At 35.6% G+C, this 24,635-nt stretch overlaps 2 protein-coding genes and 1 pseudogene across 10 annotated transcripts in view; 1 reads left to right on the top strand and 2 right to left on the bottom strand.

Moving 5' to 3' along the window:
* The window catches only part of sall2 (spalt-like transcription factor 2), a 9,314-nt gene extending 6,177 nt beyond the window's left edge, over positions 1-3,137 (bottom strand). The window contains exon 1 of one of the 2 annotated variants that reach the window (XM_087241169.1): positions 2,791-3,137. Coding sequence is in view for 1 of the 2 variants with exons in the window: in XM_087241168.1 (XP_087097294.1) it covers positions 1,315-1,390 (76 nt within the window). In the remaining variant the exon portion in view is untranslated. Of the gene's footprint in view, positions 1-1,314; positions 1,653-2,790 lie in introns of those variants that run through there. The other variant, XM_087241168.1, reaches the window with a different exon arrangement.
* Positions 2,636-24,635, top strand: trim110 (tripartite motif containing 110). Of its 8 annotated transcripts, XR_015478749.1 has the most exons (10): positions 2,636-3,617; positions 8,634-8,874; positions 11,683-12,176; positions 14,183-14,278; positions 15,864-16,100; positions 17,310-17,332; positions 18,408-18,553; positions 19,248-19,519; positions 20,220-20,449; positions 22,085-24,635. XR_015478749.1 is itself a non-coding variant. In XM_087241173.1 (9 exons), the coding sequence occupies exons 2-9, from the start codon at positions 8,805-8,807 to the stop codon at positions 22,355-22,357; spliced, it is 1,611 nt and encodes a 536-aa protein (XP_087097299.1). In that variant the 5' UTR covers positions 2,636-3,617; positions 8,634-8,804; the 3' UTR covers positions 22,358-24,635. The 8 variants fall into 8 exon arrangements, 2 of the variants coding, with proteins under 2 accessions (XP_087097299.1, XP_087097300.1); XR_015478753.1 differs by lacking the exon at positions 17,310-17,332; XM_087241173.1 differs by lacking the exon at positions 20,220-20,449.
* Positions 5,682-6,687, bottom strand: LOC147846434 (GTPase IMAP family member 9-like; annotated as a pseudogene).

Genomic DNA, 24,635 nt, shown 5'->3' with positions numbered 1-24,635 from the left:
CACTCACTGCCAGTGCTTACACAATCATCACCAAGGAAACATAGCATATATTGAGCCTCACATACGAAGAGGCTGCCTCTGGCTGAACGTCTTAGAAGAACACTGAATTTCATTCAAATGCCAACCGAAGTGTAGTATTGCTGTTTCAACAAAGCGCCCCATCAACATCATCCACTGTGCTACTCCCTCTGACCATACATCTTCTTTAAACATATTTTTTAATACATTCATCATGTCTCATAGAGCATGAGGAACATTGTTTGTACTTTTAATTTTCACCTCTTTTTTTATAAGCAAGTCTTGTACATGGAAGACTCCGCCTCTCCTTCTCTCCCCTCATTCCCTCTGATCTGAAATCCCATCCTTCAACTAGCTTACGATGCTTTTTGCACTGCTAACAGCCAACTTTGTTTCCACAGCAACAATGAACATGGACAATGAACCTTGCAACAAAATTCCCAAACCCCTACTCTGACTCACCTACCCACCCTCTAGAATGAGTAAAAGAATATATGCTATTACATCTCCATGCTTAAAAAATCCTCTGTCTTAAATAAGTGAAGCCTGAAAGGTCAGCAAGCTTTAGTGCCATTGTCAACTTGTTAAAATAGCTAGATTGCTTAAATTATGTGACCTTCAGCATCATTTGCATCCATAAACCAATAGGATTTACAGACGACAGTCAAAACAAGTATGCAAAATTACTGTGACAAACACACTCGCATGTAGGGAGAGATATACAAAGAGTTTTATATACTTGAAAAACTGTAGAATTTAAGTCACAGATCAACACACTCTTATTCACGTACCTCCTGGCAGTTAATGCCTGACTGCACGACCACAAAGGCTCACAGAGACAATGAACTCTCATGCCATTCCCGTTAAGGCACTCAAGTGGTTCCTTCTTTTTCAATGTTGCCCCTTTTTTCCACAACCTACTTCAAATCTCCTTTCGAAAATCCAGCACAGTTTACATCTCTGTTCCTTTAAGGCTTACAATTTTGTAGTCGTTATATTTAACCCATTCTCACTAGAAAAACTTTTGAAAACTCGTGGGTGGTCTAAAATGTCAAGCTTATTTTGGAGCATGAAAAGTACTAATTGGATATATTCGACAGCTTTTTGGGATGCGATCATCGTCTAAATATTACAGGATTTCTGTACTTTTACTTTGCTCCACTTTTTTAAAATGAGATCCTATATTGTGAACATAATTCTGTTAATGTCAGAGCAAATATCTCGAATGACATTTGCAAGACGTGTCGCTGACAGAAACAATGGAGCTCTCTTACTAAGCAGTAAAACAATTCTCACCATGTTGAAGTAGCCACGAAGTGTTGAGGATGGGGCTGAAAAAGTGCTGAGGTCTTTTCTGTTTCCGGCGTGACATGATGCATGGGAAAGTCTATGTCTAATTGGTTCATGGATTGAATCGTATTGAAAATCTCTCTATTTAAGGCTAAATTACAGTATATCTCATTGCATCAGTTCTAAGAAACAATCCAAAATCCATGTTTCACTTGTATAGAGAGTTACAAGGCCAAATGCCAAGTGCATACATGAGCAAGCAATGTCTCAAAAGTGAACTAAGCACTTGGCAAACTAAATCTCTGTCTATTCAGTGTCTAACTAAAATCCAAAGACAACTCTCCACCTCCTTCTCTCCGTTTCCCTCTCAAACACAGTCTCGGCTTGTTCTCCCTGCATTTGCATTCAAATAACGCAGAACACCACCTACTCATGCATATACCCCTCCTTTCCTTTACACCCAAGTTTTAAGGTGTTCCCTTGAACCTTTTTTTAAGTCTCAGTAGTGAATATTTAACCATAAGACACCAGGTGAAACCATGCACAGGTTAGAAACATTATTTAAAAAATCACATTTGAATGTGTTATTATGTAGCTTAGTGTAGATACTCTGTCAGGGGGCTACATGCATTCATAACTACCATGTTATAATATTAATAAATAATATCACATTCTTACTAGTATTGTGTATTTTAATCATTTCTTTTCATGTCAAACCTGGCTTTAAACTTCAGCATCTTAAAGAAATGCATTCAACAGGCCTGCATTAGTTAGAAAAGACCTAAATATTATTATTCATGGTCAACATCACTATATAAATAGAAAAAAATGAGGCCTTATAATACAACTTGAAACAATACTGACATTTCAGTTATGTATAATATAGATATGCATTGTTTTGGGGTGCTTTGGATAAATTTAAAGTCGATTGTATTAATTTTAGAAAACTGTACATCATACCCTGGATATTATGTATATATATATATATATATATATATATATATATATATATATATATATATATATATATATATATTCTGTCTAATAATAATAATAAGTAAATAAAAAAAACATTAGGCTTTCAGTAAGCAGCATTTAATCTAATGACAATAAATAATGTAATGATATATAAAAAAATCACATGTATCAAAATATCACATGACCAGAGAAGACAATGCCTCAAAAAACACAATATTTTTTCATTAAAATATTTTTCACGTCGTGATACATAACATAGCGTTTAGCTAGCATTTCGATTCCGGCTCGAAAACTCCTCGTAAAATTACTGTACAAATGTCATAATTACGTCAGCCAAAAGCACGCGGGAAGTACAGCTCTACTGTACGCGCGACCTGTTGCGTCCTCCGGCGCGCGCTCTATGATCATAACCAATTATGATTCATATTTCTTATGACCACGCGAAATGCTCAGACGCAACCGACATTTTGGAGCATACGGATTGTAAATAGTACAAAGACTTACCAGAAGACGACGATATTTCACAGCTCTTTGTGAAATTAGGATAGATTACGTCGTACAGTGTCTGGCTCGTAATATCACCATTGCTGTTCCGGCATTTTGCCACCGTGATGCGCAGTCGGCTCTGACAGCAGGCAGCTCGACATCTAAATTATTTATTTGCTGTACTGTCGCTTTGTACACTGTATTTGCTGTTGTCGTCGTGACTGGTCAATTCTCGCCCATTGTTCAGTGTTTGGTTTGATGGCACATAGCGATTTCGTAAAGTGATATTTCGCTAATCCTGTCATTCCCATAGTCCTCCCCTCCCTCGCGGCTCTGCTCGGCTTTCTTTGTATTTGGTAAAAATGGCCCTCTCCCCGGCCTGAGCCTTTGTTGAGCAGACTGGCGCTGCAGGATCGACGGATGTCTGTCTGTGAGTCTGTCGGTCCAATCCGGACGGTCTCCGCAGAGTAATTAACGAGTCGTGTTTGTTTTTGACGGCCTACTAACTGCTTTCGCTTTGAGACACAGAAGGTTCGTTCTTTTAGATGACGTAATTTGATTTTTTTTATAGAAAAACGCTCGTTCTCGCCCTAATAATGCCATTATGTGTAGGTGGCTTATTTGTTTGCCCCCTTTGTTATCTTTGGTGTTTATTCGTTGTTAGCAGTTATAACGTTAGCCTATTTAACTTAACAAGATAACTTGAGATTACTGAGCTGTTTAGTTTACAGTATCCTATTAACTAGTTGATAAAAAGGACTACAACTACCAGGAGGATGTAGGCTACGTTTTTGCTTGATGACTTGGACAACAACACATGTAGTCCTTTAAAGACAATGAGCATGGTAATCATAGAGATTTTCTTTACAGTCATCAAAATCATTAGGATCTTATATGCTAGGCCCATTTATTAATTTAAAAATGGGGCAATGATGTTTGTTTCTTGTGAGTTTAACAGACCACTGAAGTTGTAATTAATAATGGGAAAAACTATTGCAAATCAAACCCGTATTGAAGTAATGAACTTACACTGACAAAACACATCACAAACAGAAAGAAAATAAAAAGAAATACTACATTTAACACAAATATTTAATAATTTAATTACAATTCTTATTGTTGGTTAATAGCATTTTGTAAAAATAATTTAAAATTTAAATATACTTTTGACAGCTTAATATTTTGAGATAATGTGAAAATAAAATGTCTCAAATGAATCTTTTTATTAACATCAAAAATATGATTGATAACCACTTAAGTTGTAATCAATATTTAAAATGGGAATAAACTATTACAAATCAATTCAGTATTAAAATAAAGAATTTACAATGAAAAACCGCATCCTGATAAAAGAAAGAAAATGAACAAAAACTTTTTAACAGATGCATTTAATAATGTATTGTAATTAAAAATACTTATTGTTAACAGTAAGATAAAAATAAGAAATTTATTTTCTAAAGAATGGGAAGCTTTGACAGGAATAAAAATAATAATAATGTTTTGCATACAAAAAGATAAATCCATAAAAGTCTTCAGACAACTTAAGTCCATTTGGGATTATATCTGGCTAATAGCATATTATAAAAATTATTTACAATTTAAATGTTTACAGCTTAACATTTTAATGTGAACACAAAATGTTTTCAAATGTATCTTTTTATTAACATTAGAAATATGATTAATTACTAAACAGTAGATACATGCATCAATACTGAAAGGAATTAGAAAAGAACTGTCATAAATGATACAGACGTGGAACTTCAATTGCAATCGGAAATATTGTTTATAGTATTGTTTATATTATATATATGTTTAATATATATTTATTAAACATGTTTCATAATTTCTTATTAAAAAAGCTTATTGTTAAAAAAAAAGATAATAAAATAAAAAACTGATGCCCTCATTTCTTAGTTTTTTACCCCCAAAGATGGGCAAGTATTTCCAAACTGTAACGGAAAGCTCTAGTCTAAACAAATAGATGCAGTATCTGTGAAGCTGAGGAAATGCATTTGAAGACGAAATCTTCTAGTTTTTGTGGTTGTTTAGCTTTAACAAAAAAAATGCATTGCATACAGAAAGATAAATCTATGAAAGCCTTCAGACAACTAAAGTCCATCTGGGATTATATCTGTTTATAATCCCAGGATTATATCTGGTTAAATGTTGTATGTTGTAAAAATAATTAACATTTTGAGATAAAAAAAATACTTAACATTTTGAGAAAATGTGAACACAAAATGTTTTTAAATGTATCTTTTTATTAACAATGGAAATATGATTGATTACTGTAGATAACTGCAGATACATTCATCAATGCATCAATATTGAAAGGTATAAGAACAGAACTGCCTACTGTCTCGTACAATTTAATAAAAATTGTTCAGTACCACCCATAAATTTTACAGATGTGAAACTTTAATTGCAACTGTAAAGTTTTTTATTTGTAGAAACGAGTTTAATGCGGCCCGCGAGATGATTCGTACTAAATACTAAACTTAATTTCATCCCATCCAGAAGCCTAAATCAGCGTCAATTTGACAGCCATCTCAGAGAGAAAGACCTCATACCTTTTTTTGTATCCGTCCAAGAAAACTAAACATTTGCAATCGATTAACCATTGGAAAATCTTCTCTCGCTCTGCACGTTTCTTACTGCTGGTTCTGTGTGTGCGTGATCTGTCACTCATACAGAAACTCTCACATGCTCTGCAGACCCATTGAGATGCGCCTTTTTTGCCAAAATGCATCCGACCGTAGTTTCTGAATCTCCTAAAATGTCCAATGCTTTGACACAGTAACACTGTACTTCAGTTGCCTCCATCTTGATAATTTTGTGTGATTATTTTAGCTGTGCGATCCTGATTGTGTGGCGTGTTTGTTTTCGTGCAGTGGAAATGCAGCATACTTTCAGCCTGGCTGCTCAGGCTCTGGACTATCCATTGAAATGTCTTCTGAATTGTCTTCAGTTAATTTTGAAAACATGGACATAGCAGTCGAATTTTCCAGCCATTTTGTAACGTAGTCTTTATTATCTTCATCCACTAAAAGAACAGTGATAATTAATTCAATGTTGTATAACCATGTGGTACTTACTCTCAGTATTTAAAGTATTATTTTGCAAGGAGTTTGTCAGGTTACTTTACTGTGAGGTGGAACCATAATAAAGCTTCCTCTCTCTAACTTGTCTTGATGTGAAATGTAAGATCCGCATCCACTGTCACTCTCCTCTATTTCTTCTTCAACGGGTGTCAGAAGCTCTTTGTTTTGTCTGGCCATCATCTCCACTTTCTCAAGCAGCTCTCTGACCTGTTTCTCATCATCTTGCATGTTGTTTAGTACATGATACCCGCTTCCACATTGATGAATGAGCCACTGCAGAGCCTCTCCTTCACTCTCAATGTGCTCATCAATAGTTGGCGTCCCCATCCAGTCGCCCCTGGTGAAAACCACTATACAGTGACTCCAGACATTTTGACCCAGGAGCTCCATGTGTGCTTTGATAGTGTTTTCATATGCTTCACTGAAGAACACCAGACTGAAGAACCAGCAAAACTGCATGAGGTCTAGGTGAGCACAGGTCAACTCTTAACATGATCTCCTGCTTTACTGACTTTGGAGTCTTATAGATGCGTACGGCCACCATCCAGGAGTGTCTATTAAAATGACTTTTCTTTTGTCAACCTCTCCTTCTCTCAATACACACCCTTTAGTTCTGCTGACCTCTTCTCTAGTTTTCAGGATGGTGTTCATCACTGAGGTCTTCCCAGCCAACATGCGACCTATCAAAACAATCCTTAACTCTGGAAAAAATGTCTGCCGGTAAAAAATATTTAGGGTCATGAATAGTGCTAGCATTCAGTTCAGTCATGTTCATACATCATTACAGATTTTGTATAAAATCTATAATGCTGTTTTTTTTGTTTTCTTCTGTTTTTAATGCAAAGGTGCATTATACTAAAGCAAATTAAGATAAATATCTTAAAATAATTGTTTTGCAGGGATCGTGCTTGTCAGGTTACTTACTGTGAGGTGTAACCAGTTATAAACTTCCTCTCTAACTTGTCTCGGTGTTACATGCTGGTTTCACAACCACTGTCACTGTCTCTATTTCTCCTTCAACAGGCACATTTATTTATTTATTTATGCATGCTTGTATTTAGAATGTGTTTGAATGTATTTATACTTTTCTTTTATAATGATTTTATTCATAACTTTGTTCATATTACACTATAGAAAATACATACTTACATTTATTTGTAAATCAAACTCCAGTTGTCAATCTAAGACGCCAAACAACTTATCTGCATTTTACTTATTTTATGATGGAAATGGGTCACAACCTTATTATATTAAAAGAAACAAGAAATTCTGAAATGAAAAAAAAACTGTAGATTATTTTGAAGAAAAACTTATTCATTCATTAATTTTTCTTTGGCTTAGTCTCTATTTCAGGGGTCGCCCCAGCGGAATAAACCACCTACCGTTCCAGCATATGTTTTACACAGCGAATGCCCATCCTGCTGCAACCGTACTGGGAAACATCCCTACATAATCATTCACACACACACACTCATACACTACGGCCAATTAAGTTCATCCACCTATATCATATGTCTTTGGACTGTGGGGGAAACCGGAGCACCCAATGGAAACCCACGTGAACACCATAGAAAACATTCAAACTCCACATAGAAAAGCCAACTGACCCAGCCGGGACTCGAACCAGAGGCCATCTTACAGTGAGGTGGCAGTGCTAACCACTGAGCCAACGTGCTGCCCGACAAATTTTTTTTGAGTAAATTGTTTTGATTCTATTTTTTTTTTTACATGTTCATTGGTGTACAAATTGCAAAACAATATATATAAAAATAATCATGGGTGCCTAAAGTATCTGTTAGTTGTACCCTTTAAAATCTTCATTCTGAAGGGCCCTTCGACGTGGTCAGTTTTTTTGCACTTGGTTTTGAAACAACACATGGCGATCATTTTTGTTTTCTCTCTGCAGTGTCCTTGGAGGGCAATAAATCCCATTTGGAACACACCGTTTTACTATTAGTGGCACTGCATTTGGACTCTGTATTACCTATTAATATGGCCTCTGAAGTGCCAAACAGTATGCAAGAAATGAATCTGTACTTTATACTTAATAATAAATTATATTTTTAGAGTAAAATGGGGTGGCGCAGTGGATAGCACGATAACCTCACAGCAAGAAGGTCACTGGTTCGAGCCTCATCTGGGGTCAGCTGGCATTTCTGTGTGGAGTTTGCATGCTCTCCCCGTGTTTGTGTGGGTTTCCTCCAGGTGCTCCGGTTCCCCCCACAGTCCAAAGATAGCGCTACAGGTGAATTAAATAAGCTAAACTGGCCGTAGTGTATGTGTGAATGAGTGTATGGATGTTTCCCAGTGTTGGGTTGCAGCTGGAAAGGCATTCACTGCGTAAAACAAATGCTGGATAAGTTTGCGGTTTATTCCGCTGTGGAGATTTTTATCAACATTTAAAGTTTCCTTATAGTGGTTTTACTTGTTTTAGGCTTATTGTTTTCTACTTCTTTTGGATAAAATCTGTGTACCTTCATGAGCTTTGGGTACATTATAAGTTTTTTATTGTTTTTGTAATAACCTTGGATGAGTAGCTAGATCACTATTTCAGTACAATATAAATATTGTAGCTAAATAGAGAAATTAAAACAAAATATATGATCCAGTGCTTTCTAGTCTATATCTGGCCCAGTGATTGTCCATGGATTAAGTTAACCATTAAAACTTTATTGTATTGCTTGATGGTTTTCCTGTGCTGTAAACATATACCTGTAAATATACTGTATATTATACTAACTATGTCTTTACTTTTCATAGCTGTCATCAGTTGTTTAAACAGAATGAGCAGGTGAATTCTCCACACCTCACACTGCTTCTGTAAAAAACAGGTCATGTGATGGCTTAGTAGCGCTCTGTGTTAAGAGGTCAGTCAGTCTGCTTAAGAAGACATTGCAGGATAAGCCAGCCGTCCCACATGCACACTCCTCCATGCTCACTTTGGCTGTCTGTGTGAAAACATCCTGCTCTACCTTGCACAGAAGACTGCAGGACACAACAGGTAAGCTTGATGTTTTCGTGTGAGTTGGTTATGCACTATAATGCAAACCTTGTGATTTGTAAATGACAACATTAATTCCGGTCAGGAGGTCACTGAGGAGTTAATCTCTTGATTTCCAGATGCCTGGGTCTGGGATTGTCTGCAGGGAAAACCTTAAAGTAAATAAAGGCTGATGTGTCAAAAATTAAAGGGGAAGTGTCAGATCTCTGCCATCAGTGTTTCAGGCGGAATGACAAAAATACTCACTGATCACCAAAACACGCATCCTTTAACGTACAGTGAACAGTTTCATCCCAAACTCATGCCACTGGTTGAGTTAGTATCGCTAAGATAAAGCAGTTTGCTAATTTCTGATATTTCCAGGGTTTCAGTTTTTAAAGAACTAAACCTACAAACACAGATTAATAGCTTTAATAAAGATTCATGGAAGATTACCTCATTTATCCTGCAGTCAATTAGAAAAGCTTTCTAAAAATAGTTGATTAGGAGACAGATTAACTAAATAATAAGGATTAGTTTGTGCATGCCCAAAAGGTCTGTATTAAACTGTGTGGCACTTGACTTTTAATTAATATGTAGGCCAATTTGTTTCAAGGGCAAATTGTTAAAGAGAAACGTAAACACTGGTGTGTTTGTGTTCAGCATTAATTTCACCACTAGGAATTTGCTTTGTTTTTCTGTGTTTTTTTTTCTATGTATATCGTAATTTACTCTACATTGATATCATTACTTAAATGTTGTACTTTAAATGTTGTACTGTACATAAACTGCTATTAGGAGATTTCCTTCCCACATAGCAAAATATCTCTGGCCTAGCTCTGGCCTACACAATCAGATTTTGCTTGGCCCATATATGCAGCAGTGAATTATGGTATATGTCTGGGCCAAGTCTGGTTTCCAGACAAGGGCCAAACATGGACCATATCTGGGCCAATTCTCAGCCAAGTAAATAGCCCATAACTGAGCGTAAACTGGGCCAGCTATGTGTCACGACTGCAATAAAATTGATAAACCCAAGAATCATTGCGCTTAGGCTTGCTATGGATGTGCTTTTTCTCAAAGCGACCTGATAGGAAGATTTTTTTTTTCTTTATTTGAAAGTGATAAAAATGTTTTTAAATGTAAATGTCACATATCAATTAACATATCAGCCGAATACTACATTTTACTTCTGGCCCAAGTATTGTGCTGCCTTAAAGACGGTGCTACCTCTGGGGATGAATGCCTGCTGTGCCAGATTGTTTCTACTAAAAGGGATCGTCATGTACACATGTAAATTCACTCACTACTTTTTAACCATCAAGTGGTTCTTGAACACTAATGAAGATAAATGCTGGCAACCACTGACTTGCTTTCATAGTATTTTTTTCTCTTATTGGCAGTCAATGAGTGCCAGCAAGCAGCATTCTTAAAATGATCTTCTTTTATGGTTAACAAAAGAACACTTAAAATGCTGGGTTCCACACAATTGTTTTGTGTTGGGACAACATGATGGAATTAAGTTATTGTATTTGTTTTTGCAAATTGAACTAGACTGAACATAAAACAAATAAGTTTACACAGCAGATGCCCTCCCAGCTGCAACCCAGCACTGGGAAACAACCATACACTCTCATTCTTTCACAGACACACACACACACACACTACAGCCAATTTAGTTAATCCAATTCACATATAGCGCATTTCTTTGAACTGTGGGGGAAAGCGGAGCACCCGGAGGAAACCCACACCCACATGGCGAGAGCATGGAAACTCCACTCAGAAATAACAACAGGTCCAGCCGGAACTCGAACCAGTGACCTTGTTGCTGTGGGGTGACAGTGCTGACCACTGCCGCCCTTAAACTAACATGTAAACATTATTTTTTGAGTGAAGGAATCACATAAAGGTTTAAAACCACATGAAGGGAAATAAATAATTTGGGTCATTTTTGGATGAAGTATGCCTGTAAAGGAGTAAATTCCCTATTTTAAACATTTAACTTTTTTTTTTTTTTTACCAACAGAGGCTTGTAAATAACACAATTTTATTCAAATTCGTTGACTAAACTGTAAAAAAAACAAAAAAAAAAAAAACATGCTGGGTTCCACACAATTGATTTGTATTGGGACAACATGAAGGAATTAAGCTAACTTAGTTTTTACAAATTTAAGTGGATTGAACATAAAACAATTAAGATTTCCCCTCAAAAATCTCAAGAGTTGTGCTGTTTCTGCTCATTTCAAATAAATATTTTGAACAAAGAGCAATCCTTAACATTTTTTTGAGTAAAGGAGTCTTGACATTTTTTATATATATACTTTTTATACTGGCACAAACATAACGTGAGGGAACAAAAAAATTACAGAGGAAAGGGGAAAAAAGGAAAATAAATAAATAAAAATACTAAAATAATGATGGGGGATTTGAGGTGTTATTTCTGAGGTTTAATTGCTGATAAAATACTCAATAAACAGATTCCATGTTACATATTTTTAAGGGAAAGTCTCATCTTCAGTTGCAGGCAGGATATCTTTTTTTTTATTAAGTAAAATCAGTCTACATGCCAAAAGGGTTATAAATCTAATAACTGTATGTTGATTTTAAGATAGATCTATGTCATCACTTACACCAAAATATCTAAAATAGGCCTGGGGCATGTTTGTTTACCCATCACTTCTGATATTAACAAAAAAACTGACTTGAATTTTTTTATTGAAAATCTGTAATGTACATTTGACAAATATCTATTTTAAACTTGACCCTGACTTGATACTAGTTACATTAAAGCATTTAAATTAATTGTTCACATTTAAAATAAATTTGCAGCTGCTATGGGCTCCTTGGAGGAACAGCACACGTGCCCCATGTGTCGTGATCTATTTGGTCGAGCTCAGCCCTTCCCCTGTGGCCACAGCTTTTGCCCAACCTGTGCACAAGAGGCCTGGAGTCAGAACGAAGGCTCTGGCAAGCGTAGATTTGTATGCCCACGGTGCCTGGAGGAGCAGGGAATGGTGCTGTGTGACTGTTGTCCAGAAGAAGAAGGCGATGAGGCTCAAGAAGCAGTGAAGACCTGCCTGAATTGTGAGATCTCTCTGTGTGAGCAGCATCTGCTGCCACATCTGCAGCGTCCTGCTTACAGCACTCACCTTTTGGTGGAGCCGCTGATGGAGGTGTCCCGCCGCAGGTGTCCGGCCCATAAGGAGATGTTTCGCTATTACTGCATGAACGATGGGCAGTATGTCTGTGCTGACTGCATCCTGGAAGGACAGCATGCTCAACATCAGGTCAAAGGGGTGAGAAAAGTGGAAGAGGAGTATAAAGTAAGTTTAATGATAATCCTGTATTGATTACACTGCACTTTACACCAGTTCATTCATTCCTTCATTTTCCTTTGGCTTAGTCCCTTATTTATCAGGGGTCGCCACAGCGGAATGAACCGCCAACAGTTCCAGCATATGTTTTACACAGTGGATGCTCTTCCAGCTGCAACCAGTGGTGGAAAGAGTACCGAATGATCATACTTAAGTAAAAGTAGCATTACTTGCCTAAAAATGTTGTGCAAGTAGAGTAAAAGTATCTGTTGTAAATATTACTCAAAGTATGAGTAAAAAGTCGCCCTTTCAAAAGTACTCAAGAGTAGTAAATAGTTTTTTATTATGCTGTAAAAAGCTGATGCGTTTACATGTAATTTGTGGATGTGTGTAAACGTAACATTCTGTAGTGCATTTAGTGATTGCCCAGCAGGCACACAACATCATAAGGTGTTAATATTAGGTTAGATTTTGGTTGTGATGTCAGGGGACCAACACTTAATGTCTAGCCACCATCTATGGACAAAGTTATTTTGAAATGCAGAAACGACATCAAATGACGTTGATATTTAGTTGTTTTTAGGTTATGTTGGAAAGTGACTAAATCCATCGTCGAACCAACATCTTAAACCAACGTCATATTGGCGTCAAATATTGACATTTATTTGTCAGGTATGGCAACCAAAATCCAACATCAGATAGATGTTTTAGTGGTAACGTCCACACAACGTCGAGCTGTAACATCACTAGACGTTGATATTGGGTTGGTATTATATTAGATGTTGGACATTGTGTCGGCCTGACGTTGAGTTCTGATGTCAACCTGATTATAACGAACAAAATGCAACGTCCTCACGACATTGGAGTACAACGTCAATCTGACGCCCTGTTGACGTCTTGTGCCTGCTGGGTGTTTAAGGCCATTTCGGTCATCATACAGTACTCATCCGTCATCTTTTCATCAGTGACATGCATCTAAACTGTCTTTGGGTCAGTGCGTGTAAAGGTTTTAGACATCTTCTTGGACATTTGTAATGCTTCCAAACAGTTTACTGTAATTATAAATCGCCCATGTCTTGAGGTAGTTCATTATGATGCGATTTACTTTCTATGTGTGATTTGATTTGACAGGAATCATAGGACAGATTTTTTTAATCCCCATAGACAAGAAAAAATAAAGTAGTGACTGCAGGTTGAAGGAAAGTAGTGGAGTAAAAGTACCAATACTGCACTAAAAATGTACTCAAGGAAAAGTAAAGTACACATTTTTAAAACTACTTTGTAAATACAATTTCTGAGAAAACCTACTCAATTACAGTAGTTTGAGTATTTGTAATCTTTTACTTTACACCACTGGCTGCAACCCAGTACTGGGAAACACCCATACACACTCGCATTCTCACATGCACTTATACACTATGGAACTACACTAGTTCATCCTATTCACATATAGGCCTGCCTCACGTCTTTGGACTGTGGGAGACACCAGAGCACCTTGAGGAAACTCATGCGAACGCGGGGGAAACATACAAACTCCACACACTTCATTGTTTAAAAAATTGTTTTATTCACACAAAACAGCAAACCTAAGCAGTGGAATATGAAAGATAAATTTTTACTATCAGGTTAGATGTCATATTTAACTGTGAGACTGTAAGAAATACATTTACAGTCTTTACAATAGCGTACAGTAGAAATGTTCTAGAGATTTTTTTTAAAGTTTTTTTATTTTAAAGGGTTATTTTTTTACTTTAATGTTTTTTTTCCTAAGGAAAGTTTTAGCTGAGCAATCTTTTGCTAAATAACAAGCTGCTGTTGAACAGTTTGAATTTCTATTGCCTTAATTTACTTATTAAAAACTTCTCAACTACTTTTGGTACTACCAGCTGCTTTATGTTATTACTTTAGCTGTACACAAAATGACAAATCACTAACTACGTTTTGCGTTCAAATTCTATCTGGTAGCATCAGTTATGTTATGTTTAGTTATTTTTTGTTATTTTTTCAATTTACAGGTAAAATTGCAGAGCCTGTTTGAGAAAGCAGAAGAAAAAATAAAGCAGGGTGAAATGATGCTAAAAGAACATCAGAGCGCTAGTCGAACAATCATTGTAAGTTCAACAATCTTTAGTGTTTTAAATGATTTGTCACCTTGAATATAAAGACTGCAGAACTGCTGAGTTAAAAACAGGGTCATAATGAAAAGTGAATAAAAAATAGGAATGTGTCGTTACAGCACAAAGAATTCTGGAAATTTAGGAAACGGGAACCTTATGTCCATTTATCTGTATGAGTTATTGTATTATATGTACACTAATTACAAAACAAACTGCACTCTCAGAAATAAAGGTACACAAGCTGTCACTGGGGTGGTACCTTTTCAAAAGGTACAAATTTGTACCTAAAAGGTCCATATTAATACCTCAAGGGTACATATCAGCACCTTAAAAGTATAAAAGTGTTCCAAATCTTTAGGAACTAATATATACATTTGAGGTACCAATATTTATCCTTTAAGTACAAACATGTACCTTCTGAAAAGGTACCACCCTAGTGACAGCCCAGCTCGCGTACCTTTATTTATGAGAGTGTGTAAGTTTTACACTAAATAAAGAAGAAATTTTTTTTCAATTTGTTAAGGTAACCCATTGATAGTCTTTTACAGAGAAGCTTGTTATTTGATTCTCCTCCTCTGCATTTGTGCTCGGATTCTCTAGTTCAGCTTTAGCATTGGGGACAGAATGCTGAATGCCTATTTTCAGCTTCCCAGACACACAAAGAGTGTTTATAAAATATCTACACATTTGTTCATTTTGTTCAGAATGTTTGTAAGATGTTTTTCAAAGGGTAATATTAAAAAATGTGGTGACAGCTTTGGTTGACCTTGTTGCCCTCCAGAGCATGTCTGAAAACAGCGCACTTGTCATGATGTAAATTCCCATTCTCTATTGATTTTAATGGAAACTATAATAGCTTGCATGGTTCTGCACTCATAATTTCTTTCCTTCTATTGGTGGAATCTTGAAAGAAATCCTACAGAATCCTAATGGAGTACTGGTGCTGGTTTAATTGTTCAAATGTATTGTTTTTAATTTGAATTAAATGTAAAAAGGAAACCATTAGAAAGTCTTTCATGGTATGTAATGTATGATTGTTTCTTTAAACTTTTTCAGAGCTCACACTGTAAAAATAATCTGTTAATTACAGTTTGTGTATTTTGTTATTTGCAAGTTCTTCATGTTTATTTCTGGTTTTGGATTGCATTGTGGGACCTTGATCTCTGCTCTGTCAACTTGTTGTTGAAAATTTAACTCTAAAGTTTAACAAAGTGACTTTTATTGACATTTTAGTAATGTGAAATCATATTATATATAAGAAATAATATATAAGTCTATAAATAACAAAATATACTAGCAGTTTATTATAAAGTTTTTATACTGTAATATATAACAAGAGCAACCCAGACATTAAATCACTAAACTATTAAAAATGTTAATAAAAGTCACTTTGTCAAACTTTTCAAGGTTAAAAGTAGTTGGAAGAAATATAATACGGAATTCAAAAGCCTAAATAAACAGTGCAAAACAAATCATAAAAACATGAATCACAAAATACAGAAAACTGCTAATGTACAGATATTTTTAAAGTGCAGCAAGAGCTGTACGCAGGATCACATGTTTTGTGCGTGTGTTTCAGGAGGACTCCTCTGTGAGTGACGTCTCTCAGGTGTTACAGATGGGCTCAGCTCTGCAGGCTCAGGTGGGCCGACTGGTGTCTGCCGTGATAAAAATCACAGAGCAGGAGAGGCAGAAGGCAATGGAGAGAGTGCAGGAAGACTGCAGCAGAGTGAAAGGAGATCTGAATCAAACTGAGAGCATCCACCACTTCCTCGGCTCCCTGCTGGAGGAGAGCGACCCATTCCTGCTAATCTGGGTACGAGGACATATTTTGCTAGTGCTGTGTGAAGATCTAAAGGAGGCAAAGTGTTCATCACACCCCCACCATTATGTTAGCACATTTCCTAGATAAAACACATACAATTTTAAAAATAAAAGGTGCCAACAACAGTTCCATGGAGGACCTTTACCATTTGTGAAAACGTTTTTTAGACTTTTAAAAAGAACCGTACAGGAGCTGTCACTGGGGCAGTATGTTTTCATATTTGTACCTGAAAGGTCCATAACGGTACTTCAAAGGTACATTTGGGGACTAATATGCATCATTGAGGTACCACTATGGACTCTTTGGTTAAAAATATGTCTTTTGAAAAGGTACTGCCCCAGTGACAGCTTAAACCTTTATTTCTGAGAGTGTATCATGAAAAAAGCAACTTTAGAAAATATTGATCAATTAACACTGCAAAAACCCTCAATTGTATAAAATTCCCCATATGCTGATGATAAAAATACTATGATTGTTTTAAGCATGTACACTCAGTTAAAAAAGTAAAAAAAAAACATTAAATGACTACAATAAAACAATCTAAATTTTTGTCTTTATTTTATTTGATAGTAAACCTTTTGTTCAACAAGTCAACAAATATAATAGATTGCATAAAGACGATAGAATTGCAAAATTACAGTTTATAACACTTATTATTGGGCGAGGCAGTGGCGCAGTAGGTAGTGCTGTCGCCTCACAGCAAGAAGGTTGCTGGGTCGCTGGTTTGAGCCTTGGCTCAGTTAGCGTTTCTGTGTTGAGTTTGCATGTTCTCCCTGCATTCGCGTGGGTTTTCTCCGGGTGCTTCGGTTTCCCCCACAGTCCAAAGACATGCGGTACAGGTGAATTGGGCAGGCTAAATTGTCCGTAGTGTATGAGTGTGTGTGTGAATGTGTTTGTGGATGTTTCCCAGAGATGGGTTGCGGCTGGAAGGGCATCCGCTGCCTAATAACTTGCTGGATAAGTTGGCGGTTCATTCTGCTGTGGCGACCCCGGAATAATAAAGGGACTAAGCCGACAAGACAATGAATGAATAAATGAATACTTATTAACCTTTTTGAATGCATCCAGAAGGCATTATGAATCTATCAATCTAATAATTGCAAACATTAAGCCATTCACAGATTTCATTATGATTAAAAGTGGCTTAAAAAACGCAAGAGACACTTCTGCATCTGTTCATAGTAGTCCTACTTTTCGCAGGCATTCCAGACAGAGGATTCACAGTGAGTTTTCAGATCAACTGTAATTGTTTCAGTGAGTGTTGTAGAAATAGCTTGTGATTTGTAAGTGCAGTGGGATGGTATTAGTTTGCATATGAATTCACATATACAGTGCTCAGCATACACTCAAAACAATAACTCATTATATGAACTCAATTTAGCTGAGAGCAGGATTTACATTGAATCAATTTGTTTAGCGACTACTGAAAAAAAATATTTACACAATTAAATGCAATTTAGTTGGTCCAACATAATGTTATCAATTAAAAATGTAAATGCTTCTGTATTTTTAACCTAAACTCAAAGGTCTAATAATATCATGTCTATTATTTTAAGTTATCCTAAATTGACTAAGAAAGCCAATTTTAAGCGTATTTCATGAGTTACATATTCAGTTGATTGAGACTGACCTTAGAACCAATTTTAGGGCAATTATTTCTCACAGCAAAGCAACAAACTGCTAACAGTATTTGCTAATTAAGCTGCCATCACCCAAAGCATGGGTGCTTCTGCATGGTGGTAATCTCAAAACTCAAAGCTTTACATGAAACTCCTCTAAATCTTTAAACTAAATTGAAGAATAAACTCTAACAAGTATTTCTATTTACTTTGAACACCTAAGATTACTTATTGTCAACATTTCCCTCTCTTAATTCAATCCCACGCAAAGCATGCTGGGAGCTACAAATCCCCTAACCAGGTAGTTGGACCAACACAATTCTTTCATGTTGTCCTAACACAAAAAGCTTAAGTTAACTTAATGGTTTACAAATTTAAGGGGACTGAACAAAAAACAAATAAATTGGCCAAATAAATGACAAGAATTGTGTTGTTTCAGCTCATTTCAAACAGCTAGTTTAAACAAGCAGCAGTAATAATTTTTGAGTGTATAAGTATATCCCTCACAAATGTCTCTTTTAAATTTATATTTTTAATAGTAAGCTATACAATATTATATTTGTGCATATACATTAGATTAGTCAGTACTGAAGCCAAATCTGGAGCTTATCTAACAAAATTACTTATTTGTGTGCATGTGTATGTTTTACTGTATTCGCTGCTCTTTTCTGTCTTGCAGGATGATGTTAGATCTCAGCTCACCTCTGTTCACACCAGCGCAGCCCAGCATGGATAAGAAACGTGTCTTAGAGAATGTGGAAAATAAATACAGAGAGTTCATAGCTGACACTCTGCGCTGCCTTATTGAGCTCAAGAGAGATCTCTGTGGGTATTATCATTCACACAGTCCACAATATACACTGACCACAGGGATATTTTTATTTTTCTTAGTAATATAATCAATAATGTTGATTCCCAGCTAACTTAAGTGTGATCATCATAAGCATTTTCAGTGTAACCGCTCACTTAAAGGGATAGTTCACCCATAAATTAAAACTTTCTTACTGTTTACTCTTCCTCAAGTGGTTCCAACTGTTATTTTTTATTTAGTTGAACACCTGTAAACCAGTAACCATTTACTTCCATAGTAGGAAAAACAAATGAAGAGTTCAAATGCAAAAACCTCTAAATGTCGTCTGAAATGTTCTCTTAAAATGTTTCTCAGCCTCCTATGTTTGTGTTCAGTTATTTCAGTTTAAAGGCAATGGTAAGAACTTATTATTCACTATAAAAGTAAAATTAGTCTATACACAGGAGTCAGAGAAAAAAATGCTAATTTTAGAAGAAAATATTAAATGGCATTTGGAGGTTTTTGCATTTATTGAAATCAATGGTTACAAATTTTCAGCGTTCTTCAAAGTATCTTTTTTTATTTTTTATCAAGGGCAGGCTGAGTAAATGATAACAGAATATTGGGTGAACTATCCCTTTAATACTATATTTGAGTGCCTCATTTGCCTTGTTCAACAGTGACATCTAGTGGTAACGTTTCTACTCGCTGTTTCTATGTGTTATTCAGTAAGCAGCCCATTAACCTTGGACAAAAACTCAGCTCATCCTCTCCTAAACATCTCTGAAGATCTGCGGTCAGTGAGGAGGGTGCCGAACCGTTTGCCTGTCCCTGATCATCCTGACCGATTCGACCACTGGTCTCAGGTGCTCTCCTGTCAGATATTTTCTTCAGGAACCCATTACTGGGAGCTGGAGGTGGAGGGTTTCTGGGATATAGCAGTGACCTACCACTGTATTGGGAGAAAAGCAAAAGAGGGCACGGCCTTTGGCTGCAACAAGGTAAATAGTGACCCTAAAACAGGGTTTTCTATGTCTTTCTCGAACTACATATAGCAATAGAAAAGATTAAGAGATAGTTCACAGAAATTTAGAAAATTATGTCAATAATAAATTACGTTTATGTCATTCCAAACCCCTAAGACATTAAGTCATCTTCCAAATACAATTTAGGATATTTTTTATGAAATCTGAGAGCTCCTCCTTCTCTATAGACATCAATATACTGACTTGGTACCAAAAAAATAAAAACAAAAAAAAATCCTCAAAACAAAGTGGTTCAATCAGAACATAATCACACTACGAGAACTGTTTTGTGTGCACATAAAACATAAATTAAGACTTAATTAAAATCTTCTTTTCTCAGAGTCAGTATAGGGTGCGCATTTATGAGAACTGTGCACTGATGTATAGCCCGGATTACTTTGTGTGACTTCCTCTGAGTGAAACAAAGCACATGCACATCAAGGCATCCGACGCACATAAAGAGCACAGCAGTCCATTAAAGGAGCACCCTATACTGACAGTGAGGAGAAGAAACTGTTGAATAAAGTCACTATTTTTGTTTTATGTGCACACAAAAGTATTGACTCGATTATATTACCTTTCATTTATTCGTTTTCCTTCTGCTTAGTACGTTTCTTCATTAGGCATTGCCACAACAGAATGAACCGCTATCTTATCCAGCATATGTTTTACGCAGCGGATGCCCTTCCTGCCACAGCACCCAGCACTGGAAAACACCAATACACTCTCATTCAGACTCATACACTACTGCCAATTTAGTTGGCAGTAATCCACCTATACCGCATGTCTTTGGACTTGTGGGGGAAACCGGAGCACCCGAAGGAAACCTACGCAAACAGGGGGGGGGGAATGCAAACTCCACACAGAAATGGCCCAGCCGAGGCTTGAACCAGCGACCTTCTAGCTGTGAGGCGACATATATTATCTAAGTATTATAAAAAATAATATACCTTAAGGATTACCTTAAGCATTAGCTTGATAATATTCCAATTGAACTACTTAAGGCTCATTGTCTGTTTTGAGGATTGAGTATTTTGGTCAGAGCTTTGCTGTGTATGGAGGAACTCTCAGCATCTAAAATATCTTCATTTGTGTTCTGGATATTAACAAATGGAGAGTAATTAATAACAGAATTGACATGTTTGGGTAGACTGACTAACTAATAATTTTAAAGTTGTTGTTAATTTGACATTTTATGGTTATTCTTTCATAAATAATGTCTTTAGTTTTTTCTAATGTTTTATTGTCTTAAAATAATGTAAAATTCCAATTTTAAAATGGTTTTAAAATGGTAGTGAATCAAACACGAGTTTTCAAAGCTCCAAAAAAAAAATGCACTAATCATCATAAAAGTTTAACTGTAAAGTTTAAAAAGAAGTTTAAGCCTCTACCGCATGGTGTTGCAAAAATTTATGTTTATTTCCCTGCCACTGTTTCTTTAAGACCAACATTCAAATTTTTTTTTTTGGAAAGAGAACACCTTAGTTTAGCCATTGATGTGCTTTGGTTAAGACTTCTGCCGTTTATTGTGAGTAGTTGCTGAAAGCAAATGAAAACGTCAATAAAAACAAAGGATCAACTCATTTCAGATCCACAAATAATTATCACAGCTCAAAAAAAGTTTTTATCAAGTTAGTTTTTTTGTAATTAAGTCAATTAAATTAAAACAAACAACATTTCAAACAACAAAATTATTAATTATAAGGTTTTTACAGTTTTAAATGAGACATTTAGACATAAGTTCTAAATTAGACATTTTTAAGTTCACTATTGGACGTTGTTGCCATATGGCAACATATCATAAAGTACCTTAAAATAAAAAACATTTTCCCCCAACTATTTATTTAGGATATATTATTTATAGATCTATCATAATTTGTGCAGTAGAGGATTAAGGTTTAACAACTTTATTAATCTCACCAGGGCAATTCAATTAGGGCAGTGGCCTCATAATATAACACCTAAAAAGACAAATCACTTATAAACAATATTAAAAAGCACAGTCCAGCATGCTTCATAATAACATAATAAATAATACTACAAAAAACAAAGCAATAAGGAAAGACCCATACATTAAAGGTTTAAACCTTGCTAAAATGTAAGGTTATAGAGCCTTATTGCCTCTGGAACAAAGGTAAATTTATGTCTATAGAAGAGCATTTAATGCTTCTAAACCTTTGTCCAGAGGGCAACAGTACCAAAAAGGCTTCAGAGGTTAAGAATCATCTCCTGTCACACTTTGAATTTTCCTTATCATTTGCTGTTCATGTAACTCTGCTAGACTCTTTTTTTTTCTCTAACGGAAAGTGAGGAGAACCAGCATGAAAAGGAAAAGCTTATTATACTTTTAATATAGATAGTATAAAAAGTTCTCAGTGTGTTCTCAGGAGTAAATTTTTTTTTATTTTATTTTTTTTATAAAACTATTATCATGTAACACTCAATGGTGAGCATTTTAGGGATCCTTTCCTCCTTTAATCCATTATGTGTTTTGCATTTCTGTAAATGATTATAAGATTAACAAGTTCGTTTTAATGTTAGATATCCTGGAGCCTGACACAACAGCATGACAGGAAACTATCAGCCTGGCATAACCGGAAGAAAACACACCTCTCTGCAAAAATGTCTGGCAACCATTTAGCAGTGGCTCTGGACTATGATTCTGGCTCCATCACCTTTTCAGAAGTCGGACCATCTTCCACCCTGCTGCCCCTTCATAATTTTAGTTGCAGCTTCACCCAGCCCATCTGCCTCGGCTTCGGCCTTTACAAACCAGAACTAAACAGCAAAGTCACCATCCTCAAGAAAATATGACCAAATATGACGAGGACTGTCACGAAGGGTTTTTATGTTTTGTTATGTGGCATATGATGGCTGAAAGTTATTTCATTTGTCAATAATCAACAAATCTTTCAATTTTACACTTTTTATAACCATAATGTCAAACCTTTATCACAAGGTTTTTTAATCATCACATTTTTAAAATAATTGTAAGCAGAATCAAGATCAAATGCATCTTTCTCCATAGACAGCCATACAACATTTACACAACAATATTTCCATTAGTGTAGTAGTAGATATTTTGTTAGTGTGCATGTGTGAAAGTCCTTCCCATCACAGCTGGTAAAGGGTTTGGGGTAGTGTCCATTCTAGTGGTGACGTCAGCCAATCAGCGCTGTTAAAATGAGTTATTTAGTAGTCATGTGATTAGCTCAAACAGTTCTGTCCTACCATGGGCAAAGATGGCAGGTTCCAAATCACTTCCCTGCTGATAAACTGGCACTGAGATGAATGGAGCTGCGCATCTCATTTTCTTATAGACTGTTTTTTGTCTGCCTTTGTTTATAATTAATAAAAAATTATTAATCTTAATGACGGCTTTATATGAAATGCATGAACAGTTCATTCCTGCTTTAATTGATTTTATTTGTTGTGATCGATTGATATGTGTGAAATCTGGAAAATTTTAACATATTTTAATTAAAAACCAACTAAATTCTCGACTCTCCTCAGTCTCATCTCTATATGTGATAATGCCGATTTAGGGGGTTGTCAGGGATTGCTGACACAGCTTTTCGAACATGGACAATCAAAGGCCTCACAACATTGCAAGGACTATTTGATGGTCACATTTTATTTTACATTTGATCAGCTAGCAGAAAAATACAACATCCCACGGCAAGATTGTTTTTGCTTCCTACAATTAAGAGACTTTGTAAAGAGAGACACTACTTTGTTTATGAATCAGGAGACATCAGCTGCGGAGAGACAACTTATTCTATATCGAAGCAAAGCTATAAGCTCTTTTTATGGAATTCTTAAAGAATGTGGTACTTCAGACACAAAACATCAGAGAAATGGCAAAGACGTCTTAACATACAAATCACAACTGATGAATAAGAGAATGCTTAGATGAATGCAAAAACTTTGAGTATATGTTATAAAATCAAAGAAATACAGCTGAAAATATTACACAGAGCTCATATTTCCCCTTTACAGAGACACACATTTAGAAACAACTGCTCTTTATTGTGTCCAAATGTAAAGTAGAAAAGGGAATCTTGCTCATTGTTTTTAGTATTGCGAGGAAATCCAGAGGTTTTGGGCTGTGGTAGGTCGAAAGATTAACGCAATTTTGACCATTGATATTGTTTGTTACCCTTTGAGTATGTTGCTTGGAATACAATGTAACTCTATTGTGGATAAACATAAACGGCTCCAGTAGGCTCCTGACATTCTGTGCAAGAAAATGTATTTTATGATACTGGATAACAAAAAAAGCCCCTTTGACATCACCTTGCCACAGAGTTGTTCTAGAATATGTTTTTTAGACTATTTAACTTGTATTGTTCATGACAAAGTTTGCATATTTCATATTCTTAACATAAGTGGGGCTCAATATTTTTTCTATAATTTCTAGAGGACTTACATAATTTATGTATATATATAAATATAAATATTATGTTTTTATGTATATACAGTTAAAGTCAGATTTATTAGCCCCCCTGAATTATTAGCTCCCTTCTTTATTCTTTCCCCAATTTCTTTGTAACAGAGAGAAGATTTTTTTTCACATTTCTAAATATAATAGTTTAAACAACTCATTTCTAACAACTGATTTATTTTCAAGACACTTCTATACCGCTTAAAGTGACATTTAAAAGCTTAACTAGGATAATTAGGTTAACCAGGCAGCTTGGGGTAATTAGGCAAGTTATTGTATCGATGGTTTATCTGTGGACTATCGAAACAAAATATAGCTTAAAGAGGCTAGTAATTTTGACCATAAAATTTTTTTCAAAAAATTAAACTCCTTTTATTCTAGCCGAAATAAAACAAATAAGACTTTCTCCAGAAGAAACAATAATATCAGACATAAAAATGTCCTTGCTCTGTTAAACATCATTTGGGAAATATTTAAAAAAGAAAAAAAAATTAAAGGGGGGCTAGTCATACTGACTTTAACTGTATATCTGCCTTATTTTTCAATTAATATTGTAATTGAGTGTGGTTTATTTTCCGATTCTGTGTGCTTTGTTTATTTATTTGATCTAAATATTGAAAATCAATAAACATATAAAAGCAAAATGGC

The sequence above is a fragment of the Danio rerio genome, chromosome 2, assembly GCF_052040795.2.
Source record: "Danio rerio strain M-AB ecotype USA chromosome 2, GRCz13ab, whole genome shotgun sequence".
In the NCBI taxonomy this organism is placed as follows: Eukaryota; Metazoa; Chordata; class Actinopteri; order Cypriniformes; family Danionidae; genus Danio; species Danio rerio.
Note: the sequence above shows the minus strand (reverse complement) of the source record. Positions and strands in the feature narration are given on the sequence as shown.

Bases quoted from the DNA above. Each gene is read 5' to 3' on its own strand.
- trim110 (XM_087241173.1), top strand. From the start codon at position 8,805: ATGCTCACTTTGGCTGTCTGTGTGAAAACATCCTGCTCTACCTTGCAC. The intron at 18,554-19,247 runs GTGGGTATTATC...TGTGTTATTCAG, and splicing joins TGAGCTCAAGAGAGATCTCT to TAAGCAGCCCATTAACCTTG. The intron at 19,520-22,084 runs GTAAATAGTGAC...TTTTAATGTTAG, and splicing joins CGGCCTTTGGCTGCAACAAG to ATATCCTGGAGCCTGACACA.